The 24508-nt window shown below is 44.6% G+C and overlaps 1 protein-coding gene across 4 annotated transcripts in view; it reads right to left on the reverse strand.

The window, feature by feature from the left end:
- Positions 1-4978: 4978 nt before the first annotated feature.
- Positions 4979-24508, reverse strand: part of frc (UDP-sugar transporter UST74c fringe connection) — a 30242-nt gene continuing 10712 nt past the window's right edge. Inside the window, exons 5-13 of one of the 4 annotated variants that reach the window (XR_013310028.1) lie at positions 23120-23191; positions 21396-21464; positions 18125-18227; positions 16426-16518; positions 15365-15511; positions 13167-13249; positions 9547-9627; positions 5395-5537; positions 4979-5304 (exon numbers count right to left, since the gene is read on the reverse strand). Coding sequence is in view for 2 of the 4 variants with exons in the window: in XM_077644615.1 (XP_077500741.1) it covers positions 5301-5304; positions 9547-9627; positions 13167-13249; positions 15365-15511; positions 16426-16518; positions 18125-18227; positions 21396-21464; positions 23120-23191 (652 nt within the window). In the remaining 2 variants the exon portion in view is untranslated. Of the gene's footprint in view, positions 5305-5394; positions 5538-9542; positions 9628-13166; positions 13250-15364; positions 15512-16425; positions 16519-18124; positions 18228-21395; positions 21465-23119; positions 23192-24508 lie in introns of those variants that run through there. The other 3 variants (XR_013310027.1, XM_077644615.1, XM_077644616.1) reach the window with 3 other exon arrangements.

Genomic DNA, 24508 nt, shown 5'->3' on the forward strand with positions numbered 1-24508 from the left:
GCCCGCCGCCACTGGTTGCCGCAAGGTGAGAAGGCGGGAATTTTTAAAAATGAACCGTAATTTCCGGGGATCTTCCCGCTGTCGGGTTCGAACCCGGGTACTCCGGCTCGGTAGACGAGCGCCCTAACCACTGAGCCACCGCGGAGGTCGAAATTATTCCGGAGCCCTCCATTCCCTTACGGCACGGTTCTGGTGTACGCCGAGATGCGAGACAGATACTGAGCCATTTCCTTTTCCGAAGAACCAATTTTCAATTTTCATTTAATTTCCGGACTACAGTCAGCACCCGTTGCGACTCCGCAGGGGCAAATTTTGGCCTAAAATATAAAGTTTTTGCTTCGATTTGCGCACTCGGTGTATAATCTAGGGGAACGAATTTCAACTGAAATTAAGTTAGACTGTCCGCTGATGCTTCAGGGAGCAGCCCAGATTTTCTTTAGGTGTTTCAGGGAAGCAGCCGACACCCATGCCGTTTTTTTCATAGACGACAAATTCTTTCTCTCCTGCTCGGTTCGACTTGACCGCTTGTGCACGATCCACTTCACTGAGCTCGAATCCTGCAGGGAAGGCTTATCGTTTTTTCGTAGTCATCGCAGACGTTCTTCAAGAAGGACGACGACGCCATCTAGATATGATGTTATTCATTGAGGTTTTTCGCATGCGCTCACACATCAAGCACTCATAAGCAGCCACTCTGAATACCCCCTGCAGCATTTTCTTGCATATCGAAGCTGATTGAGTATCGGGACAGATTTCGCTTGGCTGCTGGCCCGAAAGATGCGGGTTCGATCCCGGCCGCGGCGGTCGAATTTCGATGGAGGCGAAATGCTAGAGGCCCACGTACTGTGCACGCGATGTCAGTGTACGTCAAAGAACCTCAGGTGGTCGAAATTTAAGGAGCCCTTCACTATGGTGCCCCTTATAGCCTTAGTCGTGCTTTGGGACGTACGTTAAAACCCCATAAACCAGTAAACCAAACAATTTAGTGGGGCAATATGTCGCAGCTAGCCACAGTCGGGCCCCGTTTTGTTTTTACTTCGACAGCCACGATAAGCTATGACAAAAGGTCTAAAAAAATTGTCTTGTATAGCCTGCACTCACACAGTCTGCGCCGCACGAAATTTCAGCTTTCAGACATAGTCCGCGCACTATAGTCTGGAAAATACGGTATTTTAAATTATCCGCTCGTTTTTGAGGTCTCGTACATGGCATGAGCGCAAGGTGACCTGTAATCTACTTCAGAGAGAGAGAGAGAAATAACTTTAACTTGCACCCGTTCTGACGGGTGCTAATCTACTCAATGAAACCACTTTATAGCCAACCTCGAACATTCCTTCTCAGAGGCCCTTCTAATAGAGGCAAATAAGCTTCGTTAGCAATCACATGGGCTGGGTGCATGGAGGAAACAAAGAACTCAGGAGAGGCGGTTACATCACTTTTTTTGGAGCCGCTCCCCCCCCCCTCCGCTGGCCGCCGTCTCGGCGCGCTTGCGCCTGCGCAGCAGACAATGTAGCATACGCCGCTGCGCAAAGAGTTACCATTGGCTGCGCCGTTGGCCAGACTCCCATAGTCCTTGCGAAAGCGGGCGACTTCCGGCACACTTTTAAGACGAAAGCCTTTCTTGGCTCATGAGTGGCGTGGACGGAAGTCGTAGACCGAAGGTGTTTACGGAAGTTGTCCGCACGAACTAACATCCAGAAGTGTGGTAAATAAAACAAAAATGTAAGAAAAATTGACACGAGGCTGCGTCTAATGGAGTTGAGTGCAGCGGGTGAGAAGAAGTATTTTGCAGCATCGGAGGAGGTCCTTGTTCGGCGAGTCTTCTTGAGGGCATGGCGTGTACACTAGCATATCCTCATCTCTAAGTCGGTTAATATGAACTGCCGGTGTATGTAATGAAATAGAAAAGCCACAAATTAAAAAAATGAAAATAAAAGGTACAAAACAAAAATAAGAAGCACAAGAAAATAGAAAGAACAAAAATTACAGCAAATAAAGGGAAATGAAAAATAAGGAGACAAAAAGGACAGGGAAAGCCTTTTGCATTTGCGCTCATAAGCAGACCTATGTGCAATCCTGTAATTTGACATTTTGACATGCAGCTCCGATCTCTCCTGAGCTTTCCTTCCTCCTTGGCTGGGCGGCTGGTAACTAACTGCACTTCCATGGACCTACAAGCATTCCACCACAGTATAGGAATTTTCAGCTCCCATGCTCTCTGCACTTGCGGAGCCAGAAAAATCACGCAGACTAGCTTTTAATCCAAAGTGTTCAAACATCCATCTAGCAGCGCTTTTAAGATCGATTGTTACAGCAAAACTTTGACATCTGAATGTGCCAAAGAACCACTCAGGACACAAAGCCAGGGTACAGTGTACCGATCCTTCTAGGACTAGTTCGAGGCGGTGCCGCAGCGCATCGTCGATTTCGTGAAAATCTCCGACATTGTCTCCTTTGACATGCACCTCTCGCAATATACTTGTCGCCGATTCCGCTGAATGCTACATACAGTTAACATCTCCTTCTGATTGCCAAGATATGCAAAGGGCCCTTCATTTTTTGGGCAGTGAATAACGGACGCTTAATTCGCATTTAAATTTGGATACAAATCTTGTTACTGAACAAGAAATTCATTCGGGTTATTTTTCAGGCATTGAAAAATTACAATTAGCAATAGTGTTTGTGCACATATGAAATGCCATTCTTACAGCTTTCTTAAAAATTAAAATAATGAACACTTGCATTAGGAGTTTACCATATTATTTTCTTTTTACTGTACTAGTCACATCCATGTGCATCAAACATGTGTCTGTGCTAGGCCAGCCAGCAACATCCACTCAACATAAAAGCCACCATATTAAGTGCACAGCAGCCTTTGCGAACCTGCTTTTAACGCGACAGTGTTAAAGGCCCCGTTGTCCAGAAAATCCAGCGCAGATGTCGAGAGTGAAAAATCACGAGGATCGCTGTGGCAGGTTGTCCCCCGAGAAAAAACAAGGAGACAGGCGAGTAATGTGATGTTGCGGCGTCATCGCAACCTGCCCACCGGATAGTCAGCAAACTGCCCACAGTGGTGCGTGGCAATTAAATTACTAATAATTTGTCGCTCAGGAAGAGCAATCCGGGTTGCACAAGGCACACCACCGGGAGTACCTACCATTGCAGAGCAGTGGCGCATCACTTAACCGCTGCACTACTGCACCAGGAGGGGTATATGAATGTAGAGAATCACTTAACGCACATATGGGAATTAACCCATTACGCTATCACATCACTCCCTTAAAGCAGAGCTCAAATTTCCCCTCCAATTTTTTTTTCTCTCCTGCCCTTTCTCACAGCCTAGGAGCAAGGCATCCTAAGCTCAGTAGTGCCGAAACAAATAATACTATAGTAAGATGACCAGTGAGTATTTGTGTTCCGGCCCGTCACTTGTAAAACACACTTTCTGAAATATTTCCAGATTGAGCCAAGCAGTGGAAAACACTAAGCGTTAAAAGGTTTTTTAAATAGTAATTAACGGAGATCACTGCTGCAGAGCAAGACATCCACAAGTTCACGTGTGGTGCCTTCTGCTTTGTGCTCCAGCAAATCACTTTCTTGAGTTTTTCTGGTAATTATATACCTGGAAGACAAGAATCAGCCGAAACCTGGTTTTACTCGAGAACAAGGGACCTGAGATACACATCAGCAAACACTTTCACTGAGCACGATTCAGCAAAGGCCTGTGCTTGCACACAAAGGAATCACAAGAGATTGTCTCCCAGCTGTCAATTTCTGCAAAACAATTACAGCCCTAGCACTAAGCAATAAGATAGCGACCATCATAAGTGCCATTCATGTTTTTGTACTTTTCAAAACAGCGACATTGCAAGGGAAGATTATCAGCAGGAATAACCGATGCTTGACCACCAAAAAAAAATTCCATTAAATCCTCATTAATCTTCACAACTTTTCTGCAAAACACCTCAAAAATCCCATTTCAGTGCTAGCAGTGCGAATGCTTGATGTGAGCATATATAACGGTGCACTAACTTTTTAACACAATAAATTACGTAACATGACAAAGCCAACAACCTCTGTTCATGCAGAGCAAGCAAGCATTAAAAATTCTGTAAGCCAAGGTTGATTCCAAGTAAAATTTTTCGGGGTTATTTCGTTAACTGAGCTGACCAAACACAGAAGCGATCAGTAAATTACTCGCCAGTTAGACCACTGAAGTTTGAAAAATGTACGCATGAAAAAGCCATTTGGCACAAAGTGAAGCAAACATATTTAAAAGTAATGGTGTTTGTCCTAATTGTAGTGAAGAGGTAGCATGCCTGGCCAGAGACTGAAAGCTCGGCAGTTGATTCTCCTCTCCACTGCATTTTTTTCTCTAAATGTTTCAAAACAGAGGTCAATCCACTCCTATATAAAGTGTGTGCTGCACTTTTGCTGGAAGGAGCGTCATGATCCGGAAAAAAGGAGTAAAATTAGGTATAAGGTCTACTCTGTGAAAAGGTGTTCCTATTGGTCCCTTATTCCTAGGAGTAAGCGATCTACGAATGCTTCTCAACTGCTAGGAATTGGAGGACGATGCCAAGGCCTATCTCTTCTGTTCCAGTGGACAGTTCAGCCACGTGTTGCTAGGGAGTCACTAATGCAGCTTTTTGGAAGTAAGGGCCTCTGAAATAAATATATATGACTGTGCTAAAGGGCATGGAAGGCATCATGGCAGGGTTTACAGACTTCCATAATGGAATCAAATTATGAATTTCGAACACAACGAACACGATCTACGAACTAACAAGTCAGCAGTAAGTGGGCTAGAATGTATATTGTAGTTTTCAGGCATGTTTAAATTTTATTTTTGATATGTGCTCTGGTTCATGGAATATCCCATTGTATGGATTTTTTGTGTAATGTACTCCTGTTACAGATCAGAGCCATCTCTCAGAATTCCACATGTACAAATTAATGAAGCACAATGATAGCAGACTTGGTTTCATGATCTTTAATTTTGTCAACAACACTGCAGACATGCAAAAGGGCAGACTGCAAAACAACATCCTCCAGCAATCATTTTAACGCAAAGCAAGTATACAACCAAAAAAGTGGGCTCACCTAAATGCCCAAATGACACATGATTGAGTTTATCTCTTGAATAACAAGAAAGAAAAAAAATGCCATCCTACGGAATCTAAAGACATTTCACAACTCTTCGAAGAAGTTCCTTTGATCTTGGAAAGCAGACACAGTAACAGTGCCAGCTGCAGGAACCCAACATACTAGGCCTGTTGTTCAGCTTTGTTTCCAAGGCGTCACCTGAAATTAAATAAAAAACAAGACACAATGTTCCAATTTCCAAACAGGCCACCTAGCGCACGAGACACCTACAGATCATCGAAACAATACCTTGTCTACTGCAGGCACACTCGGCTCGAGAAGAGAGTGCTGCTGCTGCGAGTCCTTACAATCTGATCCCAGAAGAAAATTTACTAAAAAAAAAAGGGAAATGTAAACCAGCAAGCTCTCATCTTCTACTTTGACGACTTCTCCTGAAATGGGAATTCAATTGACTGACGTAAACGTGCTGTGCTTGGCAAGCATGCACAGCCACCTAATCAATGCCTAGACGAGTACTTTCAGTTTTGCATGCACTTTTCATGCTGATGCTTTACAAAAAAGGATAGAGGGGCTAAAACAATTTGACCCACCGCGGTGGTTCAACGGTTAGGGCGCTCGGCTACTGTGCCGGAGTTCAAACCCGACCGCACAGGCTGCGTTCTTATGGAGGCAAAACGCTAAAGCGCCCCTGTGCTGTTCGATGTCAGTGCGCGTTAGAGATCCCCAAGTGGTCGAAATTAGTCTGGAGCCCTCCACTACGGCACATATTTCTTCCTTTCTTCTTTCACTCCCTCCTTTATCCCTTCCCCTACAGCGAGGTTCTGGTGTCCGCCGATATGTGAGACAGATACTGCTCCATTTACTTTCCCAAAAAACCAATTATTATTATTATTAAAACAATTTGAGCTCTTATTCTATGACTTGCACTAGATAGTACTGGCATCAAATGAAATGTGAGCAGAACCATTGAAATGTAAAAAAGACAAAATTTTGGGTAACACTTCCAATGAACATCCTTCAAGCTCTGGAGTTAAAATTAACTTAGGAAGAAACTTAGAAATTAGTTACAAAAATTGGCTCTAGAGTAGTAGTAATGAAAGCTATGGCTACTGAATTTGGAAGCAATTTTCTAAATGTATGCAGCTTGCGTTAGAGCTTAAAAACCAGTTTACTATTTTGTCTCGTATTGCGCATTTTTGTTCTTTCACTAATGCACCATTTAAAAAAATCTTATTCTATACAGCTGACACCAATCTTATGCACTTTGATCAAAAAATACATCTATTACGTTTTTCCTCTCAGTGAAATAAAATTGCCAGCCATGAATGGTTTGCTTTTAGTAATAAACATACAAATTGACTTTTCCAGTCATGTAAAAGGCACTGAAAGCAAAAAATTGCGGTCAATTTTTTTTTTATGCCTGATAGTTCACAAACCTCCAAAAATGCTAACAAAACTCTATAAAAACTTCCACTTTTCCACTCAACCTTACGACAAAAAAGAACCATAGAAGTATTTCCGAGGTCTTGCATACCCAAGTGTAATATATTTTCTGAAAGCAAAACAAATGATCTACATAAAGAAGGCTGCAAAGTATAAAATAATTTTTTTTTTTACAAAGCTACGTCTCACTCCACCTAAACTGCTCTAGTGTTGTCTCCCTGAACTGTGATCTTCTTGCTTTGCTGTTTGCATTTTAAAAACTGCTTTTTATGTTTCATCTGATGCTTGTAGTATGTACACCTAAAATACGGAGAAAAGCAGTTATATTTCACAGTGTCCAGAGGGTGGTCAGACATGAATGTAAAAGAGATGGCACACAATGTTATACAGTCTATACAGACAATGTGAATGGAGTAATTATTTACCAAACAACGATTTCAACAACTCATGTAGCTGCCTTTGTGTAAAATCATGCGGTTGAGATAATGGAATGGTGCTGAACCAAAGTGCTGTGTGCTATTTCATTCGTGCGTAGCTGCTTCCCACATTGACTTTATAGCACAAGAGCAGCCTTTCCAGCTGAAACAGGACAGCTTCACATTTTTTACAGCGAAACCTGTTATACTTTGGTTTACAGTGTAGCCGTGCTTTCGAGAATGGAATCTACAGCCTCAGCTCTAAGACCTGCAAGGAAGGCCAAGACAAAAAAAATCAGTGCTTTTAAAATGCGAAGCTAGAGAAGACTTGAGAATCTTTCGGACTGCAAGGAGACGAAACCAGTCAGTCTTACGAGGAAAATCAATCCTGGCCATTTCTTGGAAGGTCATATCCTGAAGCTCCAATACTCAGACCACATATGAGAAAGCGGAATTGATTAGAAAAAGCCTTGATGTTGATAAAGACGAAAAAGAAGAGAAGACTGGGAATGCTGCTTTGTGCCTTGCTTTCCCTATGCCTCCATTCGCTCTGAATGTACTGAATCATCTTGCTTCGTCCACAGCACACCTGTTACCAGAGCTCGACATCAAGTGCACAACTAGCCACGTCGTCAGTGTACTGCACGCAGGCAGGAGCGAAAGCATGCACAAGGTGTTTGCCTACGAAAGCGCTCTCCCAAAAGGAAGCATTCTTTCTTGCTTGCTTTCTTCTTTTTTTTTTTGCTTGCTTGTCACAGGAGTTCCTCACAAATGCTTCGTCAGTAGGGTTGCAAGAAGTTGTGGCGGATCACGGTCGCTGAGAAAATTTTGCCTTAAGAGGACACGCAGGACAGTCTTAAGTGGATTTTTTTTTTTCAATCAGTAGATAGGAAATCAACCAAATGTTCTGACATTCTTCATCATATCCAGGAGTTCATATGAGTCATGTTAATCTCGATGGGAGTCTAGTGGACTCAAATTTTCAAGGATGTTAACAAATGCCAAGAAGCCAAAATTCACGTACAGCCAAACCTCATTATAGCGAACAGGTTAAAGAATGCTGAAATTTGTAATACAAAACTTCGCCGAAAACTCGTGCGGGAAAAGTGCAATTTAGTCAGCGAAAGGACACCAATTGGGAGACACCTTTTCAAAGCTTTAGTGTCATTTCGAAGCAACTCGCTATGATTCTGAAAGCCACGAAATAACCCAGTGCTAAATGCTGGTCAAGCTGGCTTCCCCACCACGCAGCACCACCAGCATGCAGCGGTGGCAGGTCAAATGCCAACCTAACACTATTTTCACCAGCTCTGTAACAGCCAATGTGAGCATAGGGTGACTAATGGCAGGCTGCAACTGACCATGCCGCTGGCTCTGGGGCATTATCAACGGACACGAGAGACGCCAACAAGCGCCAACCACCTGGCTACCAACTGTTCACACGGCTAACCTTCTGTAGAGCTCTGCAAAAGTTCGAGAGAAAGCGCGAACGATGGCACAAACACTTCCGACACCACCACCAGTACAGTGAAGCAGTCTGCCATCTGTCATCCGAATGAGCACAGCTTGGTGCTGGGCAGTTCGATGTATCCATTTTATGGCAAATCGTGCTCAATATACAATTTAAGAATTGCATGTGTTTGTTAAAAATATTTGGGAACAATTCAATATAGCCAATAATGCATAATATCCGTGTTCGTTATACCCAGGATTGACTGCACAGAATTAGCCACAAAATGAAGCTACAGGAATACTGCCATCCACAATCAAGCAAAGCCAGTTTCCAGTTATTTCTCGAAGATTTAATATCACCCATGCGGGAGCTGTATTTTGAGGAAAGCATAATTTTTGCAAGGTGCAAAGCTTCAGTCACAATTAAAAAGAGCCCACACAAAGACACAGCCTCCCCACATAGAAAGAACGAAGTTGGAAATGGTGCAACACGGCCAACAAACTGAGGTGGCTATATTCAGATAGTGAATTTCACGAGGAGGATCCAGTAAAAGCACACGTTACTGTCACAGTTGTCTACACCAAGAATACGGGATTAGAACTAACGAGCCTTAAAGAAATACTGACAGCTGGTTAAAGTTGTGCTGCATTGCTAGATTACCGCATCCTAATGACACAGCGGTTACTCGCTCTGAAAATGGAGCTTTTGTAGAAAAGTTAAAAAAATATTTATTACAGGTATTGCCATCACTAGCTTTTTTTAAAAATGTGCTGATGCCAAGATATTTATTCTTTTTAGTGCGAATCCCTGAAATTTTTTATCGAATTTCCTCATCAATAAATGCGTATTGTTCAGCCATACAAACATCAACTTAACCACAAAGAGCCATAGAACTGTATTTTACTAACAGCAGTTACATGGAGTTAACCTCTGTGCCCATTTAAAGTGTTCAGCGTCAGCCGTTGTGCCACCCTGTCAACTGTGCAGTACCTAAAAGCTATGCCAGAAGCATGCTTTTACAAAGAGTCTAATAAGCAGCCACTCAGACAGACAGGCATATTCAAGCAGAGCAAGCAAAAGGTGTGGGATGGATGAAATATGATGGGGCAGTCCCACCGAAAAACTCACTTTGGTTGCGTCGTGGGGATTTGTTGCTGGCTCTGCTTGTGAACAAATGTCAGATAGGAATACAGTAAGCTCCCGGCAACGCTGAAAAGAGAAAAAAAGAAAAAGAACGGTGAGAGACAAATGAAAAACAAACATTCCAACGTTCCTCAGACAGAAGTCAGCACACAAAGCTCAGCTGAGAGAAGAAAATTACACCTTAACGTTTTGCAGGACAGTGACACATGTGTAGCACTTACTTGATGTACTTCCAGTGCGTGCAAAAGGAAAACGGTGCATTTATATAACATATTTTCGCATGCTACCATCAACCGAACTATCAACCAAACCATTCAGCGTGTTTTTATCTTTCGCTAATACAGTCGATCCCGGATATATCGAACCCAGATATATCGAATTATTGCCTATATCGAACAGTTCAAAAATCCTCTTGGGAATTACATGCAAAACTGTAGCGCTATTTTTCGCGTATATAGAACTCCCATGCACCGGCATATCGATGTATCATACTCCGTGCTGAGCTGCGCCCCGGCAAGTGCGCTTCTCCCACTATACCCCACCCTTGCAAGTGCGCTTTTCCTCATGAAATTGTCACGATGTTCTTGCGATCTACTGCGCGCCGCCCCGCACGCTGAGAAAGGGGCGTGTGGGTAAAAGGCACGTGACATTGGGTGTGAAAGGGAAGCGGGAGGGAGAAACCACGCTGACCGCAGGCGCCAGTTTCCTGTGTTTTGGTTGGCTGACACCGCTGGCGCAGCGAGACAAATGAGGTCAGTGAGGCTTGGGCTTGTGGTAGTGCAGAGACGCGGAGCAGTGCGTCTTTCGATTCGCTTTGTTCCTTTTATTCACGAGGCCAACGCGAAGGCTTGAGACTCGTGTGGTGCTATGCATTTTTCTTTCCGCTTTTGGCACGTGTTCCGGAGCCATGGCTGCGAAAAAACGCAAGAATTTGGATTTTCCAACAAAGGCGGACATCATTCGACGGGTGGAGGCTGGCGAGAAAAAGTCGTCGGTCGCTGTGGCGTTCAGAATTCCTCACAACACCCTGGGTACGATCCTCAAGAACAAAGCCGATGATAAGCTGAAGGCAGTGCAGCCCAGTCGCCCTGGAGCGTGTCGTGTGTGCGTCCCAACCTTTGACAAGGTCGAGAAGGCATTGTACGCCTGGTTTTTGGAGACATGTGCCAAGAACATACCTGTTGACGGTGCAATGCTCCTGGAGAAGGCCAAATGGTTTGCTGTGGCCTTCGGAGAAGAAAGCTTCACTAGTGGCACTGGTTGGCAGCAGTCGCTACAGCATCGTCGGAAAGACCCTTTCGGGCGAAAGCGAGGCGACTAGCACAAGTCACATAGAGAAGTGGTTGTCCGAAGAGGGGCCAAATATTTCCGACAGTTTTCCACCGTCGCAAATATTCAACGCAGATGAGACGGCACTGTTTTGGCAAATGCTGCCAAACAAGTCTCTGCATCTGAAGGGCACTGAATGCCATGGTGGAAAGAACAGCAAAGTGCGCATATCGATTTTGCTTGCTTCAAATATGGATGGGTCATGCAAACTACGGCCGTTTGTTATTGGAAAGAGCAAGTCGCCACGCTGCTTTAAGAACGCGAAAGGCCTCCCGGTTCGATACGTGCGTCCAATAAGAAAGCTTGGATGACACACAATTTTTTCGTTGAGTGGCTACAGGCGTGGGATGCCAACCTGGAGAAGTCTGGCCGCCAAACACAACGGCAAAACTTCAGCCTCTCGACCAAGGGATTGTGAAAGCGTTTAAGGTTGGGTACAGACGACGACTGGTGCAGAGGCTCCTAATCAACCTTTGATTAGGAGTCAAACTCAAAGTGGACCTCCTCGGAGCCATTCAAATGCTGGCTGGTGCTTGGAACAACGTGAGAAAAACACAATTGTGAACTGCTTCTGCAAAGCAGGCTTTGTGGTTGATGCAGACGACGGACGTCTTGACAGTGAAGACGATGACGCTGGATGCCTGGACAGCGAATTTCGCGAGCTCTCGGCATTCCCAGACGGCATTATAGCACGCGGTTTCGTCAGCGCTGACGACGGCGTGCAAGCTGTAGCGGATCACGCTGATGCAGAGATTGTGGCTGACATCATGGGTGACGAGGACGCAGACTCGAGCAGCGGCGAAGGTTCCGACGAAGAGGACCAACCACCATGCACTGCAGCTGAACTTGCATCAGCTTTCAGCGTCATTCGTTGCTGTTGTGCCACAATGGAAGGAGCTGGCCTTTCTCATTTGGACACTGTCAACAAGCTTGAGGACAGCTTAATGAACTTGATGGTGCAGAAGAAAAAGCAAGCAAAGGTCACAGATTTTTTTCTTCCGAAATAAAGTGCTCTGGTCATCGCGCTGTGTTTTTGTTTTTTTACGCGCTTTTGAGGCACAGATCGGTAAGTTCCCGTTAGTCACGACATCGGGAAACTGCCTTGAGATGTGTGGAGTTGTTAGAGAAGCTTTTGACATGCATATTTTATATTTTGAATTGTCGATATATCGAACTATTTCGCGATCCCTTTCGAGTTCGATATATCCGGGATCGACTGTATGTGCTTTTAGTTGTCTGTGTGTTTTTACCAAGTGCATGTGTACAGTTCAATGTGGCCCATTAAAGAAATTTCGAAAAATTCGAAATTTTGAGTCTTTTCAGTCAGTAGACTGCTCATAACAGTTCCTGATGTAATTTTCATATTGTTCCTAATGAAACAAATTTTTTGTATGCAGTGTATAATGAAGCCAGATAACAGTACATTGCTTACAACGAACAAATTCTTTAGATTTATTTCTCCCATTGCGCCTATTTAAAAATAAGCCATATATAACGTTATAATTATCGACGAAATAACAGATGCAACAACAGGCTTGTGGGCTGGTGGAAGATTTTTACCACCAAAATTTGTCTGAAAGACTGATAAAAAATAAAATGCTTTGAAGCAAATGACGTGAAAACTCCGCAACTCTGCAAATAGACCGGTATAGCGAAATCCGTGAGTGTCGTTGTGTACAGCCTTAGGAACCAAAAGCTATCATCGTCGCAAACGCTGGAGGGAGGGAAGAGCTTGCTTGGTCGCCACCGCACAAGGCTTTCTCACAAAAACGCATTTTCCGACATGCCCACCTGTTTGTGCGTTCGTGAACTGGGTAAAAATGGCGACCACTAAGCGCAACGAGACATTTCTTGACCCCCCCCCCCTCCCCCCCCTCAATCAATTTTTGCCGCTGAGAATTTACTTATTTCAAGTAAATTTTTCAATTAACATTTTAACATTATACTCACATAAGTATGCTAACTACTCCGTTACCTAAAATCTACCCTCTTGGAATCTGTTCAAACAGCAAAATTTGGCAGAAAAGGTTCTTTCTCTAGACAAAAGCATGGGCACCTCCTCAGACTTTTGAATACAATCAAACTGAATGAAGACAAGAGCTCACATAAAGAAAGAAAAATGATGTCTTCTAAAGCTACAAATAACAATGAGCATTTTTGTGCACTGTCATTTCAGCCCCCAAGACATTATGGAATAACAATTTAAAGACTTGAACTTTCAATTTAAGAGCATGCTTACAATGAAAAAAAAGAAAAAGCCTTTTATTACCACTCACCTGATATTAAGGCCCACAAAGTTGGCGAGGTTGAAGACATAGTCACCACCAACGTACATTCCAACATATGTGGTCATTATGTTCTGGGATAAAAAAAAAGGGTAGAACGACATTAAAATGCCAACACAAATAATAATACAACAAAGCCACTTGGCCATCCTTTGTTCACGTGTAATGACGATCTGTAGCATACTTTATAATAAAAGGGTGTTGTGAAATATAGTAAAACCTTGCTGATATGTCCCCAGTTCCGACACTCAAAACTGCGGGCATTAATGCCCTATACAGTAGCACCATTATTCTCGCGGTTTTATGTTCCAGGATAACATGATTTCTGGGCTACTACATAATAAAATTTCCACAAATTATAGCCTTACAAAACGTCTAGTGATCAACTGCACATGTGCAAGCATAAAAGTTGGCCAAATATGGGGGATATCAGCTGGAATGCAACGGCAGCTACCTACCGTTGTGGCTTCTCTGTAGTGCGTCGAGAGGGTGAAACACTAAAAAAAAAATGCGTGCTAACCTATGAGAGGGCCATTCCTGCTGGGACGCAGTACAAAGAGGAGAAATGCACCTGCTTCTTCATGGAACCAAAGCACTAGGGGCCGAAGCATTTGAGAAGTGCTACGACGAGTTTATATACAAACGGGCCGGGTCTGGGGAACACACCATGAGAAGCAAGCACGCTGCGACAGTCAGCCACTGTGGTGGCTTCCACGCATTGCTTAGGTGCACGCGGGCAACGCAACCAAAAAATGACATGTTTTGGCTACTTTTGCCATACATTTTGCCAGACAGTATGTTTTTTCTTCACATTTTTAAAAAGCACATAAACAAGGTTTCACAGTAATATCTCTACAATGTACTAGATGATGATGGCATTGGGAAATTGAGAAACTTTGCAATATCGATGAATTCGATACACGGAGGTTCTTTACATTCAGGCTTAACAGTATACCAAACATTCGTATTGAATCGAATGCTGAACACTTGCTAATCTATCAATTATTCGAAATGATTGCATATCCGCACAGGCCTAGTCAGAATTGATTCTGCAGTGGATAATTTGAACTATGCATTGCTCTGTCTGGGCATTGCCACTATAAAGTTGAGCTCATCATCCTATATCTAGTCTTGTGTGTCCTTTTCGCGCAACTTTACAGTGTCTCATCATAAACAGGTGGTGCTTTGCTGTGCTTGCACAATACCCTCCCTGTCTTAGGAACACTGCACAGGTGGGAGAACTAGAGGCACGAAAACATTGATTGCGCATTTGTATACAAAAAAAAATTGCAAACAACTGTACTGTTTCCAAGCACACAAGTATAAACAAATATGCACACGAATGAAGCAGCAACATTACAGAAATTCTGCTCTGAATTGGTTCCACCTCAGAGCACAACTGCCACAGCCTGCAAACTTTTGCACTGGAACGCAAATGGATGTAGGACTGGGGCATCAGATGTTACGACACGATGATAGGAGAAACAAACAAACAAAGCCCAATATTTGGTAAACACACTGGGCCCTCGCAGTGGTTTACGCAACTAAGTCAGCACAGTGCATGCACCTTCTGCTCTTTCCTGTGTTCTTGTATCCCTTATGCTCTTCACAAAAAATTCCTGCAACTTCCTTCCCTAATGCGTTTGCTTCACTGACGTTGGTTTGTACACAATTCACACATCTCAACCATCACCATCAGCCTGAAAATGTCTACTGCATGACACAGAGCTCTGTCCCATATCCCCCCAACTAACTCTGCCTTTGTGACAACCTTAATCCTAATCTCAGCCACACACCCGACACTATCTAGCTAAGCTTGCCTTCTCTTGGAATCCAGGCCGATACCCTTAACGACCATAGTGACCATCAGTTATCTAGGCTTTGCATTACTTGCCCTGCCCATGCTGGTTTTCTTCTTGACTTGAGGTAGAATATCATTAATTCACGTTTTATCCCTGACCCACTTGGCACTCTTTCCGTCTCTGAACATGGAACTTGCCATTTTCCTCTCCACAGTAAGCCATCTTGTTCCCAAGTTAATTTCATCCTTTTTCATCATTTCCAAAGTTTGTGCTCTGGTCCTCTCGAGCGCAGGCTTTTCAAGCACAAGGCCGCTTCACCTGCACAGACACAACCCTTCCCAAGCACAAAGCTAGGAGACCCAAGCATGTCATTGGGGCTCCACCCACCTTGAGGCAGCCGACAATGGTGGTGGTGAGCGCAGAGTTGAACGCCGTGCACAGCACCGTGGCATGCATGATCATGAAGCCCATGAGGCAGGAGCAGAGGAAGGCACTTAGGAAACCGGGCTCTGTCCACCGCGAGAACTCCAGGGCCTGCACCACAGAGAGAGAGACAGTGGAAATGCAGGTTGGCAGAAGCATGCCACTGAGCAGCACTGTCACACAATACGTACTACTTGATGAAAAACGGTCGCACGAGGAACAAGCTTCAAACAGATGCAGCTTGTTCACAATCATCATCAGCCCAGTTACATCCACTGCAAGACAAAACTAACCTAACAATTCCCATTAAATTTCTAATCTCAACCACCCTATGACACTTCAGATTGCTTCAGGCTGCTGCTTCTCTTTTTAATCCCCTCATTCCCTCCCCCAGTACACGATAGCGAACCAGAAGCCTTTCTCGTTAACATCCCCCCCCCCCTCCCCTCCCCCCCCCCCCATCTTTTAGGCTGCTACAAACTCTAAAGCGCGGCAGCTGATAAACACGACACTCTTAAACACAACAAGCCATAAATATCAGAACTTACTCACTGCTGGAGTTAACAGCACTACCTTAAAACATCCATGCAGCTCGAAAGAACCAGCCAAACAGTCGGCAGGAAAATACAAACCATACATTCCATCCCAGAACCATACATACACTCCACCTTTCACTCCACCACATTGTAGTGGCCGTATCATTTTTGATCTGTGCACTTCTAAGAATTTATGCCAATTAGCAGCTGTTGCCTCCAGGATCTGCAAACAACATCATTCTGTTGTCTAATTTTTTTGGCCAAATTTTCCAGGATATGCACACTAAAGGAGGTGTGCATCATTCGCAAGTATGCACAAATTACGAGCTTTTGCAAGCTAAAAAAAGAACTACGTTCACACAGTTTGAGCCCTCTGTGCCAGCCTAACCACAAGCCCAAGACAAAGCTCATAAGTTTTAGCTCCCTTTCAACCATATACACAGGTTAGTACAGATAATGATAGTACGAGGACAGTGTTATCGGACTCACCATTGCCAAATCGCCCAAGAGCCAGGAGAGAAAGCTGAGAGGAACCACCATAAGCAAGGCATTGTAGAAGAGGAGCTCGTAATTGCTGAGATCCTGGGAGGGAAGCGTACATATAAAAAAAAAGTCATATGATGCTTTCCAGGCTCAAATCATAGAAGAAAGTAATCTACTCAGGACTGCCTGACTCTTCTTTACAATGGGTCCCACATAACAGCCTTGCTTTTTGGCGGGCATTTGCAAAAGAACGCTACTTAATAGAAATAATGAGTGCTAATTATACTCCTGGCTGTTGTCAATGAAGGTGTAACTACAGTGAAAGCTCGTTAATTCGACCCCCGTTAATTCGGACAATCGGATAATTCGACCTGCACGCATGGTCCCTACAATTATATATAGGAGTCTATAGGGCAAAACTCTCGTTAATTCGGACAAATTTTACCGCCCATCGGTTAATTCGACCTAGTTCCACAGCCCGCCAAAAGCGGCGCTACTGTAAAGTTGGAAAAAAAGAATGTAGCGTAGGCCATCCGTACGGTCATCGTCATCAGCAGTGCGAGAGAGGGCGAGGGAAGCAAGGTTAGCAGTAGCCGAAGCGCCCGGTGTCTTTCTTTGTGCTTCGTTGCCTCTTTCAGTCGTGCTCAGTCGTCGTGTTAACCCTATCTTCAGCAAGTCTCGTTTTGGCGTGTGTCGTTGTTGCCCCGTGTTTCTTGCTGCTACGATCGCGGTTATTGAACCCTAACACGCCTTTTTTGGATATTGCGTGCTTTGCCAGCATGTTTACTGTGCTGTTTTCGAGTGTGTAGCGCGCCGTGCCTGCGCTCCTCGCCATCGCTTCCTACACGAAATCATCCAAGAAGTGACAGGCGCCGACAACGACGATTCGTCGGAAGATGACGATTGTGAGCACCTGCCCCAAACGCCGAAGCGCACGGTGAAAGAAGCCGCAGAAGCCTTGTCCGTGCTGGAAGACTTCTGTCGTTCTGTGAACAAATTCCGGATGGTTCGCGTGCCGCGGAGCATCTGGCAGCTGTTAGAGCTATTGTAGCCGCTCAAATTCCGAAAAAGCAGACGACGATAACAAACTTCTTTGCCAAATAAAGGTATGTCATGCTGGGGCAAATTTCATGTTTTTTGTGGTTCATTCGATATTTCGACATTCGCTTAATTCGACAATTTTTCGCGGTCCCGTCAGTGTCGAATTAACGAGCTTTTACTGTAGATGCGCAAACAGGTGGGCATTCATTGCGAATCAATCAGTACATCAATCAATCAATCATAGATGTAAATTGTAGATGTAAATTGTAAAAATTGTTGGGTTTAACATTCTGAAGCAACACATGGGCATGTGGGATGCCGTTGTGGAGGGCTCCGTATTAACCTGGAACACCTGGGGTTCTTGAACGTACCAGAACATGGGGGTTCTTGAACGTACCAGCACATGGGCGTTCTTTTATTCTGCCTTCACTGAAATATGGCCACCGTGGCAGAGATCAAACCAGTGACCTTGGGATCAGCAGCCGATCGCTCAAACAATAAATGAATCGAAATACTTCTTGAGAACGCGCCGAGAAAAAGAAGTTACAAAACTTGATCTGGGGCCCCAACGACCACAGCAGTTTCCGGGAACACAGACTAAAGTATGCTACATGCACAACCACACACAAACAAAACCCCCATGCAAACCGTCCAGGATATTTACCTTGGCATCGACCACCTTGCGAACGCAAATGATATTGGCCGCGGTGAAGAAATCGTTGAGCAGGACTAGCGTGTAGCCGCTGAAGTCGAAGGTCAGGTCTCTGCTGCACAGGGAAAAGCAAAGCATACATAATATGGTCCATTTCTGGAGGCAAACTCATCCATGAATTCAAAGCACGGGCTACCTTGGTAAGAAATCTTGTCAACCATTCAGGTAGTGTGATGTTTCGCTCTTTCCTTACCATGCCCATTGAGCATTCTTAGCCAACTAACAATGCCTTTGTGCACCCCTTTCGGAACCTTCCGCATTGCTTACGGACAGACTGCTCGTATGGCTTGTAGTCAAGGGACCAAAGGTTCGTTTCCGATGCAGTTTTCTTTTTTCCTGTGAGCTAACTTTTTTTTTAATGCACTGTGAAGATGCGAAGCAGTAGTACTGTGCTCACTGCCTACTGACAATAACTTCGCCGCTCGACTTCAGAGCCTTCCCCGTTGCTTAAGGGCACGCTGTGCCATTTGGCTTGGAATTAGACAAACAAAATTTCATTTTCGATGTTATTTTTTTTCTGCAAGGCGGCAGTTTTTGAACGCGCTCCGAAGACACGGTGGCGTCCAAATTGTTTGGCAGCCTCTGCATGTGCGACACACGTTCAAAAACGTCACAAATCTCAGGACTCTGCTTTGTCAGCGGTTGATTTCATCAACAACACCAGCAGCAGTGAGTCTCTTTTCGTCAGGATTCAGTACTGACGTCAGCAATCACCGAAACCAGCCTGGAAAACACGTACCTGTGCTCCGGTGCCCAACTATAGGGTTTCAAGTTATTCTTTTGTAGCAAGAATACTGTTCAAGATAGAAGGTTGGTTTTTTCAAAGGTAGTGGCCAAAAGAATACCAAATATTTTGCATATTTCAGAAAATTCTTAACACTTCCTTCTTTCTAGGTACAAGCGTGTCTTTACAAGTTGTGTTCAATATTTTCCTAAAATCTTGTTTTTGGCATATAAAATTTTCTATTGCAACGTGCAATTCGTTGTTCAATCTTATATGCCTAAAAAGCACATTCATTTAGCTTTGTTTGTGTGTATTGCATTAAATTTTAAATGCAATAGCTTTTACAGATATAAATGCTACTGCAACCTACAAAAACGTAAATTACTAGCATGAACAGTACTAGTAAATACTGACATGCATGGCAAGCTCTACCTCGCTGAAGTTCAACTATGGATGCCACAACTTTCTTTAGTGACCATGAACACGTGTCACTTCTTCAATGCTTAGCCTCAATGATAAACAAATCTGAATGTAAATGACCACAAGATTTCAATCTATTGGACCATGACCCACGGCGAAGCAACAACAAGAAACCTAAACAGCATACAAAATGGTGGCCATTTTTAGGCTTATGGTTTATGGGGGCTTAACGTCCCAAAGCAACTCGGGCTATGAGGGATGCCGTAGTGAAGGGCTCCAGAAATTTGGGGCTCTTTAGCGTGCACTGACATCGCACAGTATACGGGCCTCAAATTCTACCGCCGCAGCCGGGATCAAACCCACATCTTTGGGGTCAGTAGCCAAGCGCCATAACCACTGAGCCACTACAATGGCCCGCCATTTTTAGGCTTATGCATTTAGTAGGAATGCATAATGAAAAAAATCAGAGCTTAAGTGTCAGCCATAATGTTTGCAACTTCCTACAAGAGCACAAAATAAGATGACAGATGGACTTCATATGGCAAAGAAACACCCAGAGCTATAGGACATGCTATTACAGTGGAGGACTGAGTGCTAATTTCAACCACCGCGTCTTTTTTTTTTATTGCGAAAGCAATACTGCTCGAGGTTTCCGCTCTTGGCCGTCGTCCCGGAGAATCCACCATTGACCTTTAGCGTGACCTATGTGTGACGTCATACCAGCTGTGGAAAAGCGGGGCCCCAACTCGGCTCGTCGCGATCGTCCCAGCGAATCCTCCATCCTGCAGCTGCGCGCCGCTGCCGCGAGGGGCGCTCGCTGTACGTGACGTCATGCCAGCTGTGGAAAAGCGCCCCCCCAACTCGGCTCGTCGCGATCGTCCCAGCGAATCCTCCATCCTGCAGCTGCGCGCCGCTGCCGCGAGGGGCGCTCGCTGTACGTGACGTCATGCCAGCTGTGGAAAAGCGGCCCCCCCAACTCGGCTCGTCGCGATCGTCCCAGCGAATCCACGCGCCGCTGCCGTGGGGGAGGCGCTCACTCTACGTGACGTCATGCCAGCTGTGGAAAAGCGGCCCCCCAACTCGGCTCGTCGCAGTCGTCCCAGCGAATCCTCCACGGTATGTCGGATGATGTGTAGAAGGTGAAGTTGCAACGATGTGCTGCAGCTAAGAAGCGGCGGCGTGCGGAAGAAACGTATGAAAAGCGGGAACAACGTTTAGCTAAACGGCGTGTATATTATGCAGCCAGGCGAATGCGTTCAACATCTCTTGATCTGGGTGCATCTACAAGTATCATGCATGCTCTCAATGCTGATGCGACTTTGGCGACACCTGATCTGGAACGACAGAACGAAGCGAGGAAGAGACAACGCGCTCAAGAGACGCCAGAAGAACGCTCCGCACGACTCGAGAAATGTTGCAACAAAGATGTGGCTAGAAGTTGTGCCACGTCCCGGAATGACTCCAACTGCGGAAGAGACCGCTTTGAGTTTAGGAGAGCGTCAGAATGAGACGAAACGAAGCTTTCGCAATTCAACTTGGGTTAACCAGAGCTAAACCATATCCAATTTTTTTTTCAGGAACACTAAGGACAAATTGGAGCTGACCTATACCATTTGACTGCCCAATTCTAATTACAAAGCAGTTATTTTCATTAAAAACAGAGCTTCTATAAGCTAGAAACCGCCACAGAATGAAATATATACATTGCTGCCGCACGCTCTTTTCACAGGCAAACTGCGATGACGTCCCATGCTTTGTCTGCATCTCTGAGGTTATACAACACAGCCATCAACAATTAACCAGCAATCACAGATTCCATAAATCTCTCCATATCATCACCATTTCAACTGAGTTTCCAGAAAAAAATGTGTCATCTCCAATTCCAACTTTCTCAGCAATAAGTAGCTATTCTGCTGATATGTGAACCCCAACACAGCCGTAAAGAACCAAATAATTAAATTTTTCAAAGAACAAAAAGTGCATAGAATTGTCCTCGGTGTCATATTAACAGAAAATGCAGGGTCCACTCAACAATGCAAGAATGAAAGCGCAAAGGAATGAAAGCAAGCAGCCACTCACCATGCAGCAATCACTGCTCCTCCAACCATGGCAAACACAGAGATCACAACACCTGTCGAAGGCTTTTTCCTGAAAAAAGAGAAAACATGAACTGTCACATTCTGGCTCTCAGCTTATCGCAGTTTCGCCACACAACAGACTCAGCAACTCATCAACGACTATCCTTCTCGGAAGCAATAAGCCACACAGTTAGTTACAGCTCAACAAAATGATGCTCCGAGTCGCTAATCACAGACATGTAATTAGGCACATCTGTTCTTAAAGGAAAACAACGGTGTTAAATTTCAGGATAACGAGAGTTGTGACTAACCTCAAGAAGATACTGGGTAGATATAGTGTTATCGTGTAACGGAACCACTGTTGAAGAAAAGGCTGAAGTGGGAAACTGAATGATTGGACCCAAGCAGTAAATGAGATTTTTGGACTAATTTGCCTCTCAGAGTGCCCACTGGACGTTTCCTCATATAACTTGTACAGCCTTCCGATTCTACAATTCTTTGTTTTTAAATAACGCCAATTTTTGCTTGTATAAAATCTGCTGAGCTCAACTTGTGCTGCTGAATAGAAGTGCTATCCGGGACAAAATGTTTGGTATCAGCAGACACATTTCTTTTTGTTTCCTTATTTCCAAAACATATGCCACATCACTCACACCTGCCAGCTGCACTGCCCAACTCTAGGAAGACAGAAAGCACAACACTTTTACAAACCCTGGGCTGGACTTCTGACAAAGCAACTGGTGGCACATCAAGAAGAGCTTGTGACTCGCACAGCATCAATTTAAATTGTCAGTCTTTAATTTTCTTCCACAGTCAAGCCTGAGACCGGCTCACTAAGCACATGGTATAACAAAACATGCCTACTGGACAATGGCACGGCAGCCTACTGATGGCTGGCGCTGAGTCAACCCCACTGCTTCATAATGTGCAGGCAATTAAACTTGTAATACCCAAACACGTATTTGTTTTCATGGCGCCCAACCCTGATTAATACCAAATCGGCCAGTTGTGACAGGGAGACCAACTGCCAGCAGGCATTTAAATTTAAATGAATGTGTTGTACATCAGCTAGATGTCTCAGTTACCAGATGCAGGATAAGCATTTCACATAAACTAGTGCAAAAAATCGGCTGTGGTTTAGCTCTGGTTAATACTAGTTGAATTGTGAAAGCTTCATTTCCTTGGCACGTCGTCTAAGCAGCATCTCATTCCGACACTCTCGAGAACTCAAACCGGTCTCTTCCGCAGCTTTAGAGTCACTCCGGGACATGGCACGACTTCTTCTAGCCGCATCTTCGTTACGATGCTTCTCGAGCCGTGCAGCGCGCACTTCTGGAGTCTCTTGAGCGCGTTGTCTCTTCCTGGCTTCGTTCTGTCGTTGTTGCGTCTCTTACGCGCTTTCCATAACGACTACAATACACTGAAGCGAAGCGCATACACATATATCGCCCGCGACGCAACACCTCCTCTTCATCTAACCCAGTGGAGCACATCTGGTAGAGCGAGCAGCGATGTTGCTAGGCGACGGTGGCTCAAAGTCATTCGTGGACCACGCATATGACATACAGCCATGCATACAGCATACGGCACGACGAGCCGAAATGGCTAACTGGCTGGAGTAGTAAAGCTTTTACTTTAAAAACATTCCAGCCAGAAAATAAAGCGAACCAATGAAAATCAAGCAAGGCAGTAACATAAGGAAACTGAGATGCAAGCAGTGCTTACCTCAACACCAAGTATTCCCCAATCATAGTCATGAGAATAGAGAACCTCCGTAATGCCGTGAACATTGGTAAGCTGCAAAGAAAGGCAAGAAATACGGGTCGTTTGTTTTCATTTCGACAAGTCACAACAAAAACTGTAAGGGTGACAATCTCCTTTACGCTACCACTACAAAGAAATGCATGCTGCAAGTTCGTTTAAGCAAACTGTAGTAGACTCTCAAAGAGACCAGGATATCTACCATTTATCAGAAGTTCTACTTACAAAGAGAACAAGAAGACTGGTACATTATGAGCACAAACTTGACATGAAAAGAAGAAAAAAACTTTTGAATTGTGGAGCCGCTTTCAAACATTGGAAATACCGTATTTACTTGCGTAATTTGCGTACCCCTGATTTATTACACGGATCTATAAAAACAATCTTTTACTCGTACATTCTGCGCTCCCTGCCGCGTAAGCACACCAGCATGCGCCCGGGTGTGTGCAGGGCAGGCTTGGGAAGATCGGCACACCGTCGTGCCTGCATTACCATGTAAGGCTGCAAACGGTGAGTGGCATCAAAAAGTCTGGTCTGTAGATCGCTTATAAATTGCTTCAGGTAAAGAGACGTCAATTGTGTGCTGTTTACCCGACTCATGTGCGCCAGCGGTTGATACATCTTGTACGAACGGCTGCAAGAGCAAATTTCCTGTACCCTCCGGAGCGTGCGTCGCGCCAGTATTCGAAACTGTTGGCTGTTCCGCTTGCTGCTACTCAGTCAAATCGCTTGGGAGGGAACCATTTATCGCCTTGTAATTTGGCTCTGACTACGGGCTTTGTGATTGCGTCGTTCCGCGTTTATTGCTTGGAGCTGCGCACGCGCCGTCATGCCATCACGCAGGGAACTATATGTTCAGGGCAGGTGTGCATATGAGTGTGTGTGTGTGCGGGGGGGGAGGGGGGGTAGCGCAGATTTATAATTAGATTGTCAGAGTTAATTTTGTCATTAGTTGTGGGGTCGACTTATAAGCGACAATAGCGACACTATACTGCATTCACTGCCCGTTGTGACTTTTGTAGAATATTTTAGGACGTGTTCGAAAGCTCCGCCTAATTTGCACGCCCCCTTTTTGAAGCCTTATTTTTAGGAAAAATAGTGCACAAATGATGCATGTAAATACGATAGCCACATTTAAGTGTGAGAAAAGATTTTACATCTGTTTGTTTTAGCACTCGCAGCCATTTTTTCTGAATGGTGTCATCCGTGCTTGAGAGGTTGCACAGAAACAGTTTTGAACCTTGCACTGGGTGAAAGCTCTTAAGCATGTACAGCCACTGGAAAAGGGAAGCCAGAGAAAAACTGGAAATGGAAACCAGATGGAAACAATCATGCATACCACGATGCCACTGA

Source organism: Amblyomma americanum, chromosome 11 (assembly GCF_052857255.1).
Source record: "Amblyomma americanum isolate KBUSLIRL-KWMA chromosome 11, ASM5285725v1, whole genome shotgun sequence".
Classification (NCBI taxonomy): domain Eukaryota; kingdom Metazoa; phylum Arthropoda; class Arachnida; order Ixodida; family Ixodidae; genus Amblyomma; species Amblyomma americanum.